General features: G+C 53.6%; 1 protein-coding gene across 1 annotated transcript in view; it reads right to left on the minus strand.

Moving 5' to 3' along the window:
* Positions 1-671: 671 nt before the first annotated feature.
* The window catches only part of WSCD1 (WSC domain containing 1), a 31427-nt gene continuing 18380 nt past the window's right edge, over positions 672-13718 (minus strand). Inside the window, exons 5-8 of the mRNA XM_068978603.1 lie at positions 7846-8005; positions 6683-6847; positions 3163-3363; positions 672-1601 (exon numbers count right to left, since the gene is read on the minus strand). Of these exons, the coding sequence (XP_068834704.1) occupies positions 1249-1601; positions 3163-3363; positions 6683-6847; positions 7846-8005 (879 nt within the window). The 3' untranslated portion in view covers positions 672-1248. The remainder of the gene's footprint in view (positions 1602-3162; positions 3364-6682; positions 6848-7845; positions 8006-13718) is intronic.

Consider the following 13718-nt stretch of genomic DNA (forward strand, 5'->3'; position numbering starts at 1 on the left):
TATCCCCAAGTGGGAAAGATGTCAGTGTCACAAAAACAGAGACAGAGGGTGCGACAAAAAGACCCAGTGACAGGAAGTGGAGGGTGAATAACAGAGAACCGAGAGGGCTGGCGGGTAGGGGTCAGGCAGAAGCTGCAGCCGTGGCCTCTCCCCCCCGGGGTCTTGATGGGCCGTGCCGCCCCCGACTTCCTCATGACCAGGAGTGGGGGGATCCTGCGGAGAGCTGTCAAGATGGGTGGGGCAACCAGCCCAGTGGCCCCCAAGACTCATCTCTCCTGGGTCTGCCCAGTCCAAGCACCCCCCTCCATTGGCACTGCTGGCATATAGCCCTCTCCTGGAAGCCCAGCCCCCTCCCACCCAACCCGCCACCCCCACCCCTGGTCTCCTCACCCCTACACCCTGCTTCTGGGATAAGGCGTGAGTCCCCAGCTTTATGGGGAGAGTCAGAGAAAGAAGCCAAACAAGGAGGCGCCAATTCAAGGAGTGCTGATATTGGATGGGGCGGCGGGGGGTGCACTCCTGAGGTGGGGGTGTCTGCGGGCAGCTCTGCTCTGCCCGTATCGCCAGCAGCCCATCCAAGGAGAGGGGAGAGGCTGGACCACAGAGCCGGTCACAACACCACACACGCTGGGGGATACAGACGTGCGCTCAGGGCTGCCTGGCCCAGCGGCCACAGACTGTGAGCCCGTCTCCAGGCCAGGGTCCTGGCTCCTCGGGGCACTAAGCCCACCCAGCCCAGCATCCCGCAGTCAAAGCCCCTGAGCAGCAAGCCTGCACTGGGCTGGCGACAGGAAACCCCGGGTCCCTGAGAACTCGGGGTGCACATGTGTGTCAGTGTGTCAGAGAGACAGACAGGCAGCCCCTGGGAACACATAACCTGGCGTCTGCATGCCTGCACTGACGTTTGTGTTTGCAAGTCTGAGAATGTCAGGCACGCCCAGGGTGGTGGCTTAGGCGCATTAACGGGACACCGTGAGCGGAGCGTGGCAGGTCTAAGCGGGTCTGGCAAGGAGTGTGTGTCTCTTTGCATCTGTCCTGTGACATCGGGTCTGCTGACCGGGAGTCAGGCCCAGGTGTCCCTGTGCGGCAGGGACGCAGCCCCAGGGCGGGCCTCCGTGCAGGTGGCACAGGCCCCTCCCCTGAGCATCCCAGGGAGGCAGCGGCAGGCGAGCGTCCCAGCAAGCATGAGCTCAGCCCCATGGAGGCGGCCAGCTCCCGGTGGGGCGGGCAGAGCAGGCCTGGAGCCTATCATCTGGGCACGTACTCCCGGGGCAACCCGGCCCAGTTGTGGTCGCGCAGGGCCTGATCCACCGTCCGGATGTAGCCGTTAATCAAGTCCTTCATCTCGGGGGTGAAGGGCTCGGGGTCGTGCGGGCGCCGGCCGCGCCGCCGGAAGCTGCCCTCCTTGTTGTTCTCCACGCACAGCAGGCGCTCCTCACTCACGGACACGTTGAGGAAGGCCACCATCTCCCGCAGCGTGGGCACCAGGCTGCGCCTCAGCTCCTCGTAGTGAACCACCAGTAGTCGCTTGCCATATTTAAGCCAGTCTAGCACGTGTGAGGACCACCACGATGCGTAGCTGTTGACAAAGTCTGGCCACTCTGTAGAGAAAAGAAGGGGCACCATGTCAGAGCCGGGCCCGGTGGGCCTGGGGCCTCCCCTCCTGGGGGCCAGGATGCTCCATCCCCCTCTGCCTGGGACCAACCCGCCCGGATCCGCCCACCAAAGAAGGATCTCGTGAGGGGGACAGTTACTATGAGGCTGGGCTCTGAAGAGCCCCAAGCCTGCCTGGGAGATGTGACCTTGGGTCCGCCTTCCCCTAGCAGTTTCCTTGGAAACACACCAAGACTCATGGGGTCTGAGTGTTCCAAGAACTGGTTCTCCCTCTGATGGACCTTGACCTCTGTGACCATCCCTGGACAGGAAGAGCCCAGGGTCTCAGGCCTATGGGACACAGCGGAATTAGACAAGCAAGGCTGGGCATCTCTGTTGAGATGACCCTCAGTTCACCTTGATGTTGCCTTGGCAACTGTGCACATCATCCAGTCTGGGTGATGGGGGCTGAGCAGTGTGTGAGGGCAGATGCTGGGCAGGCTGGGTTTCCTGTCCCAGGTGCTCCTATGCAGCTACATGGGGTGCATAATTGATGCTTATTGATACATGGGTGTGATCGCCGGTTTAACCATTGATGTACAACAAGGCAAGGGTTGGAGCTGCAATCTTGGACAGATGATCTGGTCCATGAGATTTTTTTTTCCAGCAAATTTAGAAAGTTGGTGCCCCCACCACCCCCTGCCTCAGTAGAGAGAAGGGTGCCAGTATCAAGAATCACCCCCAACAAAATAAGCTTCCATAACTGGGTTGTTGCTCTGTGCTCAGTCACTCAGCCATATTTGACCCTTGTGACTCCATGGACTGTAGCCCACCAGGCTCCTCTGTCCATGGAATTTTCCAGGCAAGAATAATGGAGTGGGTTGCCATTTCCTCCTCCAGGGGATCTTCCCTACCCAGGGATTGAACCCTTGTCTCTTGCGTCTCCTGAATTGGCAGGTAGATTCTTTACCACTAGCGCCACTCTGCGATGCTGTGGGAAGCATTTGCTTTCTTTGATCTTAATGACCCTAAGAGGTAGGGGCTATAGGGTTTTAAGGTGAGAAAAGCAAGGCTCAGAAAACAGGGTCTGCAGCTTGCCTGGGGTCACTGGACTAGTAAGAGGCCCAGGAGGGATCAGAGCTCAGCCTGCCTGCTGGCTCAAGGGGAATCAGAGGGAGGCAGAAATAGCTGGAGAGGGGAGTGGCCTAGGGGGAGGGTGTCAGGGAATGGGGAGAACACCCACCAGCCTCAGCTGATCACACAGGGACAGAAGCAGGAGCCTGCCCAGCCTCGTTTCTCACCACACCACCCACTCTGCTGGACACAGCTGTATTTCTGACAGCTTCGTTTTGTATCACTCACCACCCTGACTTGTGTCTCTCTAATCCATTACCCAAAGTTTAGACTGTGTGGCCACCTTGAGGGTGGCAATCGTGACCCCTTTAGCCAACCCCTGGCACCTCGCTCAGTGCCTGGTACACAGTAGGACTTCAGTTACTATGTGTCAGCAGATGACTCCAGGAATAAAGAGGCAGCCCGTCCCCTGCCCTGCTGGCCCCTTCAGCTCACCTTTGCTCTTCCAGTTGCGGTCAGCTGCGTAGCCCAGGTGCCCGGCACATTTCCTGTTGAACTCAGCCACCAGGGACCTGTACGGGTTTCGGATGAGCAGGATAGCCGAGTCGAACATCTCAATCTCCCTCCTGCCGCTCTCGTGGGTCTTCACGCAGATGGTACGCCGGCTGCGCCAGTGGTCCTTCTCGCCCTTGAACCCTGCCCATTCAAGGGCGAGAAAGGCATCATGGAGACCCCACTGCCACAGTGGCAGACAGGTGTGAACACTAACCTGTGCCCCCAGGGAGAGCCGACACTGGTGGGCACTGAGGGGCCACTGGGGCGGCCTCTAACCACAGGGCCTGAGCCTGCCCAAGAGACAGTGAGCAAGGGAGGCATCTAAGTGGGAAAAGATGGCATCTGCAAGAGAAAGCAGATCGGGCACCTCCTGTGGGTGCCGGAAGTCAGGAGGCAGAGGCCTGATGATGCACCCATTTGGGCTCCTTCATGGCTATTTCACATGAGCGTTGCAGAGAGCCTGATGAATGAACCATGGCTGCAGGCTCAGAGTGGGTATGTGACTTGCTCAAGATCACACAGCACCACAGCATCAGAGCCAGGGCTCTCTCCATGTGGCTTTGTGTGTCCCTGGGAGGCCTTTGCCATCTACCCACCTTCCCACGGAGTGGGCGGGATCCCCATCAACAGGCTCAAGGGCAGTCAGCAACTGTAGCCCCACCCTCTGACCTTAAGTTCTGTAACTGAACTCCAGTCTTGCATCCTCGGAGACTCTCCCCAGCCCTACATAGAGTCATGCATTTATCAACAAAGATCATCGTGTGCCCATGCTGTGCTGAACTTTATGTCATGGATAAAGGAGTAAGACTCAGAGCCTGTCTTTAAGCTTATAGTCTATTCGGGGGAGGGCAGGTGGTTCAGTGGTAAAGAATCTCTCTCCAGGAGACTCGGGTTTGACTCCTGGGATGGGAAGCTCCCCCAGAGAAGGAAATGGCAACCCGCTCCAGTATTCTTGCCTGGAGAATCCCATGGGCAGTGGAGCCTGGCAGACTATAGTCCATGGGGTCATAAGGAGTTGGACGCAACTTAGAGAAAAAATAACAACAGCAGCTATTTGGGGGACAGCCCAAGTGTATGTAATATAGAGGATAGGGGCTTATGGGGACAAAGAGTAGGGGGACCACTTTGGGAGTGTGGTGGGAGGTAATAGAAGGCTTCCTGCAAAGATGTCCCCTGAAGCTAATCTCCTGGCCAAATCCCAATGTAGCCCATGCCATCAGCTCTGGGGACACACTCTATAAATGTACATGAGTTGGTCTTCAGCTCTTGGAAACATAAAGGATTCTCACCCCCACCCCCATGAATGGCTTGGAAGCATCCATATCTACAGCCAGCAGCGAGGGAGTCTTTGATGCCTGGAAAATCAAGTCTCTTTTGAATCTGAAAGTCTGGGGTCATCAGATGAAACTCAACATATGTTTTCAAGCTCATCTCTGCCATGGGCCAAACACCAAAAGTCTTTGCTTTGATTCATTCTGTCAAACAGCTGGGAAGTTCCAGGAAAGAATGAGTCAATCCACAGGCCGAGGAAGCATGCGAGCTGGTCTTTGATACCCTGAGACCCAGGGTGTCTTTTGTACTATCTTAGCCTAATTCAGCAGTGACCACTTTTCCTTATAACTCAGACCAGGCTCACCCATGACAGGTTTGGTGTTTGGGCACTGGAATTGCCTTGAGAATTTCATGTGTGCATGTGTGTGTTCATTGCTCTGGCAGTGCTCGTGACCTGCGGCTATACCTAACCAGTCCCGTTAGGCTAAAAGATGCGCCCAGGTATCTCTAGAGCCATTCAGAGACAGTGTCACTGCAACCCTTGATACCTGGCTGTTGAGCCACTGGGTCACTTAGCCATGTGTCGACCAAGTCAGCCAGCTGTCTGAATAAGGTAAAGGCCTTCTGGATGAATGTGGTGGGCAGCTACAGCCTGTACACAGTAGGTGGTTCCCAGGGGACGAGACCAGAGTGAGCAGGACCACAGTCTTCATCTGGCTACTTTGCCTATCGGTGCTGTAACACTCAAGGCTCCCAAGGATGAGCTTTCCTGGTGGCTCAGTGGTAAAGAATCCGCCTGCCAATGCAGGAGACACAGGTTTGATCCCCAGTTCAGGAAGATTCCAAGTGCCACGGAGCAACTAAGCCCGTGAGCCACAACCACTGAGCCCGAGTGCCCTAGAGCTCGTGCCCTGCAACAAGAGAAGCCACTGCGATGAGAAGTCCTTGCACCACAACTAGAGAGTAGCCCCTGCTCACCACTAGGGAAAAGTGTGCAGCAACAAAGACCCAGTACGCCCAAAAATAAACAAATAAATAAATGCATAAAAAGAAAACCACCCATCAAGCTCTGTGCTACATAATACTAATAAAATAAACATGAGTTCAAAAAATTTTTTTTAAAAAGACTCCCAACTATGATGAGACTGGGTTATATGGACACCCTTGGCTTTTTTACCAACCAGATCAAGACTGCTGTGGGTAATCACAGAACCTTAGGAACTTTCTATTTTCTCTAAGAGGTTACTGATAGGATCCTCTTTCCCTAAACCAAACTCTGAGCTAAGAATCCCAGAGAAACTGTTGTAACACCTGACAACAGAGAAATCTATTTCACCAAATATGTATCCCACTTGGCTTATCTGAGGTTCTTAGTCTTAAACAGTGCACAGATTTGAGCCGTTTTAAAGTTCATTTACTTGACATAATGAGACCTCTTATTTCTACAAGAGAAATATTAGAAATCATTAAACTCTTGGACCTAGTTTTAAGAAACAGTATTTTGATAAGCTACATTTACCTCAGGGGAAAAAAAAATGAACAGATGAAGTCAGTTTCCCCTAATTATTGAGGGCTGTAAAAATTAAGGAAAATTTTAAAAATGTTTATTGAGAGGGAATCTAAGTGACTAGGCTTTCCCTTTGAATCCATATCAGATCTTGTGAATTTCCTCTCAAAGTGCGGTCCTAGAGCTGGCTGCTTCAGCATCACACAGGAGCTTGTTAGAAATGCCAGTTCCTAGGCCCCATCTCAGATTAATCAAGTCATACTCTCTTGGTGGCAGGGTGGGTACAAACCAGGAATCTATGTGGAATTAATAAGCCCTCAAGGTATTGCTTAGGGCTTCCCAGGTGGCTCAGTGGTACAGAATCTGCCTGCCAATGAGGAGATATAGGAGACGCCAGTTCGAGCCCTGGGTTGGGAAGATACCCTGGAGGAGGAAATGGCTACCCACTCCAGTATTCTTGCCTGGAAAATTCCATGGACAGAGGAGCCTGGCGGGCAACAGTCCCTGGGGTCACACAGAGTCGGATGTGACTTAGCGACTGAGCATGCACACACAAGGTGATGTTGACACACATTCAAGAGTGAGAAGCACAGCTCTGGTGCTCCGAGGCAGACCTGGGCTGCAGAGGCTGGGGTCTGGGCCTGAGAGCTGCCTCCTCCCTTCTTGGCAGCCCTCGCTCACCTTTGTTGTAGAGAGTTCCGTCGAAGTAGTAGCTCCCTGTATAGAAGCCGGTGGCATGCTCGATGAGGTGCCGCGCCCATGTGTTCCCAGCTCCAGGGAAGCTTGACAGAGCCACGAACACCTTGGATTTGGTGGGCAGGAACCTCCGGTCTGTGCATCGAGTGTCTGAAAGTCCAGAGGTCATCTCAGGGTTCCCCATTTCCACTGTGACTCCCAGACTCACAGCCCGACTCCTCTTGGCAGGAAGTACAGACCCAAGCCCCCCATTTAATGGAATGGGAAAACTGAGGCTCAAAGAGGGGAAGGGATTTGCCACCTGGCCCTTGGCTGCACGGGTCTGTGGCTGGCCAGAGAGAGCCACAGTGATGACGAGCCCTCCCACTGGACGAGTCTAGTGGAAATCGGTGCCCTGAGGGTGCCCACCTTGTCTTTCAAGCGGTCACAGCCGAACCCTCCTGGCCCAGCTCAGATAATTCCAGACTCTGCAGGGGAGGTGGGTTGGGGGTCTTGGCCGGGCAAAACAATGTCACACACCAGGTAGAGCAGCAAGGAATCAGGATTCAGAACTTCCGGTGTTAGTCTCTGTGCCCCCTCTTTCTGGGAGGCCCTCCAGGGCTGTGTCAGGGGCACATAGAACCCTCAGGTGAAAGTCTCCCAAGGCCCCAGGGCTGTGTGGGTCACCATAGGTGTTTGATAAAGGTGACAATGACCTTCCCCACCTCCTCTTCTTATCAGCCCCTAAGATCAGCTGGGGCAGACCTGCTTCTCAGAGAAGGAAGAAGCTGGGGTCTGGGCACAGCCCGGGTGACTCACTGGTCCCCAGGTTCAGGCTGGCTCAGGGATGTCCCAGCAGCCACTGGGCTCCCATGTCACCCAGCCCCACCACCTTGCCATGTTATCCCTCTGGACCCTGCCTCTTCTGCTCTTCCTCAAACCACCTTCATCCCCAGAGTCAGATAAAAGTCAGGTGCTCTTCACACCGATCCCTGCATCCTTGTCCAGCCTCCAGGGATGGCGGAGGCCTCTCCGTTCACATTATCCCAAGATAGGACCACCCACCAAGATGCCTTCCCCATCCCGGGACCATACACTCAGTCCAGACTCCCAGACCAAGTACAGAAGGAGAGCCCTGCATGCCAGTTCACCTCCGGGGTGGAACTCACCCTGCACAGGGGTCTGGTAGACCTCACAGTACTCCGCCAGCCTCTGGGCCTCAGACTCCTGGCCACACAGTGAGCTGTCCACGGCATCCCGCAGGTTGAACTGGGGGGTGGAGTAAGCACAGTAGCACTCCCATCCCCGGAGGATGGCCAAGGGGAACTCCTGCCGGGGAGGAGAAAAAGAGATGTGTCTCCAGTGAATGGTGAAAGCAAGGTCCACGCGCCCACTGCTCAGGCACTGGGGCGATCTCTGAGGATGTCCTGCCAGCTGCTTGGGATCAACATGGGTATCTATCCATCCTTTCAGGGCCGGGCACTGAGGCCAAATCCGGGGAGACAAAGCTTAACAAGATGGGACTCTGCCCTCCAGCAGCTCACTGCTGGCCAGTGACAAGCCTATAGTTAACACCAGAGTGCAAATGGTGCTTGTAGGAGGGGCACTGGATCTGAGATCTTGGAGATGTCACGAGTGCCAGGGAGGGAACAGCACTCCAGCTCAGGAAGTCACATGGACGCACGTGTGCAGGGGTGAGAATGGGATGGAGAAGCCCACCCAAGGGCAGCTTAGTGAGGTGCTCAGCATCTTTAACCAACAGACTGTGGAATTCCTGCCAGCCCTTCCTGGACACGACCTAACCCCTCTTTCTGCAGTCCTGCTTTGGGGTGGTGGGCAGGGTGGATGACAGTTTCCCACACAGCATCTCTTCAGGACAGGAGGGGTGGACAAGGGCAGGCCTTGATTGCTCTGAGCTGATCCACTCAATGGGGACTTGCTGAAATCTGCCAGAGTTAGGAGAAGGACAAGTCGCTCCTTGCAGCCTTTATTTATTTTTTAACATTTATATATTTGGCTGCACTGGGTCTTATGCCATATGTGGGATCTTTAGTTGCAGCATGTGGGATCTAGTTCCCTGACCAGGGATCGAACCTGGGCCTCCTTCATTGGGAGCATGGAGTCTCAGCCACTGGACCACCAGGGAAGTCCCACCTGGAAGTCTTTTACATACATTTTCTTGGTTCCCTCTGAGCAGGAGGCTGCACCCACCACACAGCGGTGAGAGCTGGGGCGCTGGTCTCCAGAAAGCCTGAATGTGAATTCAGGTTCACAGGCTGGTTACCTTTGAACCTCTCTGAATGTCACCATTGAACAAAGGTAATAAAACCCACCTTGCACATCCGTTGTGAAAACTAGATGTGCGTGTGTGCTCCGTAGATCCAGTTGTGTCCATCTCTGCAACTATGGACTATAGCCTGCCAGGCTCCTCTGTCCATGGGATTTCTCCAGGCAAGAATACTGGAGTGGGTTGCCATTCCCCCTTCCAGGGATTTTCCCAACCCAGGGACTGAACCTGAGTCTCCTGCGTCTCTTGCATTGCAGGCAGATTCTTTACCCACTGAGCCACCTGAGAAGCCCAAAAACTAGATGCTGCTGCTGCTAAGTCGCTTCACTCGTGTCCAACTCTGTGCGACCCCATAGATGGCAGCCCACTAGGTTCCTCTGTCCCTGGGATTCTCCAGGCAAGAACACTGGAGTGGGTTGCCATTTCCTTCTCCAATGCATGAAAGTGAAAAGTGAAAGTGAAGTCGCTCAGTCATGCCGACTCTTAGCGATCCCATGGACTGCAGCCTACCAGGCTCCTCCATCCATGGGATTTTCCAGGCAAGAGTACTGGAGTGGGTTGCCATTGCCTTCTCCAGAAAACTAGATGAGAAAGGTCCAAATTGCCCAACACTGGGCCTTGCACGCAGTGGGTATTCTCACAGAGGAATGGGCCATCCTCTGCCTCCTTCCCCCAGCCCTGTGGGCATCAGCCAAGGCTCGCTCAACCCATCTCTCCCACACCTATTACTTGAACACCTACTGTGTACAGGGCACCAAGTACCAGGACACTCAGCCTCATTTCTACTCTGCTTCTCTGGTGGTTCTTGCAGACAATGAGCGATTCGAGTCCCCGCCCCTCCCCCAGGCAGAGAGATGAGAGGAGTCTATTGAGTATGTGCAAAGGAGGCAGTGGGCGGAGAAAACTTCTCACTGCTTGGGGAAACGCTGAACAAACCTTTTTATTTTTTGCCCACAGCAAAAATTTCATAAATAAATAAATAAAGGAAAATCAATAGCGTTTTCTGAGCGTGGCTTGGCAGAGCCAAGGATCTTGACACTCAGAAAAGACAATGGATGGTGTCCCAGCCAGAGAGGTGGGGGTGGGGAGAGCCTGGGGGTGGGGCATTCCCTTAGGAGGAAGGGGGAGGGGAGGTTGCCCCCCTGTGAGAACACCCCAGGGTGTTCTCCTGGACACAGGGGGGTTGTTCCCTCAGGTGCCTTGTAGCCCCCATGAAGGCCCCTCCCCACCTCCCACCTCCTCTCTCAGCCTCAGGGGAGGCTTTGCCTCTGCGAGAATGTGCCCAGAATTTCACCTGGAGCCAGGCCCACATCTCCTTCTTAGGGTTCCTGCCACGTGGGGACAGGAGACAGGATACTTTCACTATTCTTACACACCCCTACACACACATACACACACACACACACATACACACACACACACACACACACACACACACACGCTCACACAGCCTGCTTCCAGAGTTCAGTGCTTCGTCTTGCACTAGAAAAGCTCTTCAACATTCTATGAGATCGTAAGCAAGTCACCTCCCTTTTTGAAACCTTAGCTTCTCCATCTGTAAAATGGACACATCCCTTGAGTTGTCCTGCCTGGAGGAGTCAGAGGATCTTATTTCTCTCCCTCTGATCCACCACAAGGACCAATGTGACTAGGACACCTATCCCCCCATGCTTTTTCTGGATGAGGCGTGAGTTGAGGATTTTCTCATGGATGGGAGGCTGGGGGCAAGCAGTCACTCTGGGTGTTCACGAGTTCATGTCCAGGGACACCAGTGAGGAAGCACCGGGTAGGAGAGAAAGCATCATGTTTGCGCTCCAACAGACCTGGACTCGAATCCCAGGGCAACAGTTGAGTATCTGTGTGACCTTGGGCCAGTACCCGGGCCCATTCAAATCTCAGTTGTCTCATGGGTCATCAGAGGGCAATAATATTAATGCCACAGAGTGTAGGGAGATGGAGGGAAGACGATGCATAAAAAGGACGCAGCATACAGTAGGTGCTCGCCTACTCCTAGCTCTTAAGACCTTTCATCATAGAGGTAGGCCGCAGACCACCCTGCAGACACTCGGAGCATGTGAGAGTCTGGTTCCTAAAATTCCCACTTTGGCTCCCCCTCCAAGGCCTCAAAAGCTCAGGATCAAGCAAAGGTTGGAAGCCCCTCTCCCAAGTAGCACTTGCGGTCCTTAGCCCTTTTATGGCGGGGGGCGGGGGGGGGGGGAGTGTGATTGCTTTACAATGTTGCATTAGTTTCTGCTGTACAACAAAGCAAACCTGCTACAAGTATGCAGGCAACACCCCCATGGACCTCCCTCCCCCCACACTCCATCCCACCCATCCAGGTCATCACACAGCACCAAGCTGAGCTTCCTGTGCTTTCTCACAGGCTCCCACTAGCTGTTTTACACATGGTATTGGATATGTCAATCCCCATCTCCCAGTTCGTCCCACCCCCGTCTCCCCCGCTATGTCCGCAAGTCCATTCTCTGCATCTGTCTGTGTCTCTATTCCTGCCCTGCAAATAGGTTCATCTGTCCCATTTCTCTTGATCAGTCACATAAAGAAAAGAACTGCTTTGAGGACTCAGTGGCCCCAACAGGGCCCTAACCCCAGAACTAGGACCCCCTTGGCCACAGCTGCCGTTGCTGTCAGAGCTGCAGTGACATCCAGCCCTGGCACCTGGGGCCACTGGGCTTGCCAAGAGAGAACAATAGCCTGACAAGCCCCATCAGTATCTGTGACTAGACTCCACCCGCCCTGAGGCCCTCGTGTCATTTCTCAACAGAAAGCGAATCTGTGTCCTGACCCTCAATCAGAAGGCCGCTGGCTTTCTGGAAGCCAGCTCTCCTGCTGCTGTGAGTTAGTGAAAAGCCATCACAAGAACTGCGACCTCCGGCCTCTCTCACTGCCATCCATCCTCTCCTGCAAAGCCCTCATCCCCGCTCGTCCCAGACTGACACCTTCATCACAGCGAGCGGCGGAAAGCAGCAGCCCAGGTACCACCCGGCAGCAGAGTGCACCCCGCGCTCTGCATCTGTGTTCCTGCTCTTCTGAAGACACTGGCTGGATCGTGTCCTCTAAACTTCCCATATTGACGCCCTCACCCCCAATACTTCAGAATATGACTGGATATGGAGACAGGGCCCTTCAAGAGGCAATGAAGTTAAAATGGGACCATTAGGATGGGCCCCCATCCAGTCTGACTGGTGTTATAAGAAGGGATTAAGACCCAGACACACAGAGACGGAGTGATGACACGGAAATGAAGGCCATCAGCGAGCCAGAGAGACAGGCCTCGGAAGAACTCAACTCTGCCAACACCTTGATCTTGGACTTCTAGCCTTCAGAACTCAGAGGAAATAAATTTCCATTGTTTAAGCCACTTGGCAGTCTGTGGAACTCAGTTACGGCAGCCGAGCAGGTCACTTCCTGTGCCCTCTGCCTGGACTGTCCTTTCCCAGACACCCTCATGGTTTTCTCCCTCGCTTTCTGTAAGACCTCTTCCATGAGGCCTTCCAGGGCCACCCCACTTCAAGCTGCAAATCCCTCCTGCCATCACCGAGACATGCCATAACCCCTCACTGTGCTGTCTGCTTTTTTTCATGCATGTAACTTGCCTCAGCAGAATGCTCTGGCCTCCTCTCAGTTCATCCTGCCCTCTCCTTCTCCCATCCCGCCCCACAAGCCCTTTCTCTGCATCTGTGTCTCTATTCCTGCCCTGTAAGTAGGTCCATCATGATGTGCCATATATACACTATCATGTGTTAAACAGATGGCTGGTGGGAAACTGCTGTGTAGTACAGGGGGCTCAGCTCCGTGCTCTGTGATGGCCTAGAGTGGTGGAGCGGGAGTAGGGTGGGAGGGAGGTTCAGGAGGGAGGGGATATATGTATACATAGAGCTGATTCATGTTATTGTGCAGCAGGAATTAACAAGCACTGTAAGGCAATTAGACTCCAACTGAAAAAAAAAAATCAGACGGTAAATATTAAAAATAACAGTTTGTCAATGAAAAAAAAAAAAGAATGCTCTGACCTTCTTGTACCACCCAGCCTGTTTGATGAATGGTTATCAGGACCCACAGCACCTCCCTCCCACCAGCTTCCTCAGCCCCTTCCCACTCATCTCTCCCTCCCTCCTCCTAATCTGATTCCCATCACCACAGATGAGTTTTGTCTGTTCTAGAATAGCCTATAAATAGAATCCCTCAGCACATATGTTTGTGAGTCTGGCTCCTTTCAGGAAAAAAAAAATAGTTTTTAAGTCCACGCATGTTGTTTTATCTGGCAGCAGATTGCTCCTTTATATCGCTGAGTATTATTCCGTGTGTAGACATAACAGTTTGTGGATTCATTCACTTGATGGACCCCTGGGCTGCTTCCAGTTTTACCTACTATGAATCTTGCTGCTATAAACATTCCTGGACAAGAATTTCAGTGGATACACATCTTCATTTCCCACGGGAAAATACATAAGGATGTAAGGTCTCCGCTTTCTTCCCCTCCACAGCCTTGTCATCATTCAGGATACTATTTCACTTATTTCACCTGGTTTACTATCTGTCTTTGGGGCTTCCCTGGTGGCTCAGATGGTGAAGACTCTGCCTGCAATGTGGGAGACCCAGGTTCAATTCCTGGGTCAGGAAGATCCCCTGGAGAAGGGAATGGCTACCCACTCCAGTATTCTTGCCTGGAGAATTGCATGGACAGAGGAGGCTGGCAGGCTACACTCCATGGGAGCACAAAGAGTCAGACACAAC

The sequence above is a fragment of the Capricornis sumatraensis genome, chromosome 8 (genome assembly GCF_032405125.1).
Source record: "Capricornis sumatraensis isolate serow.1 chromosome 8, serow.2, whole genome shotgun sequence".
NCBI lineage: Eukaryota > Metazoa > Chordata > Mammalia > Artiodactyla > Bovidae > Capricornis > Capricornis sumatraensis.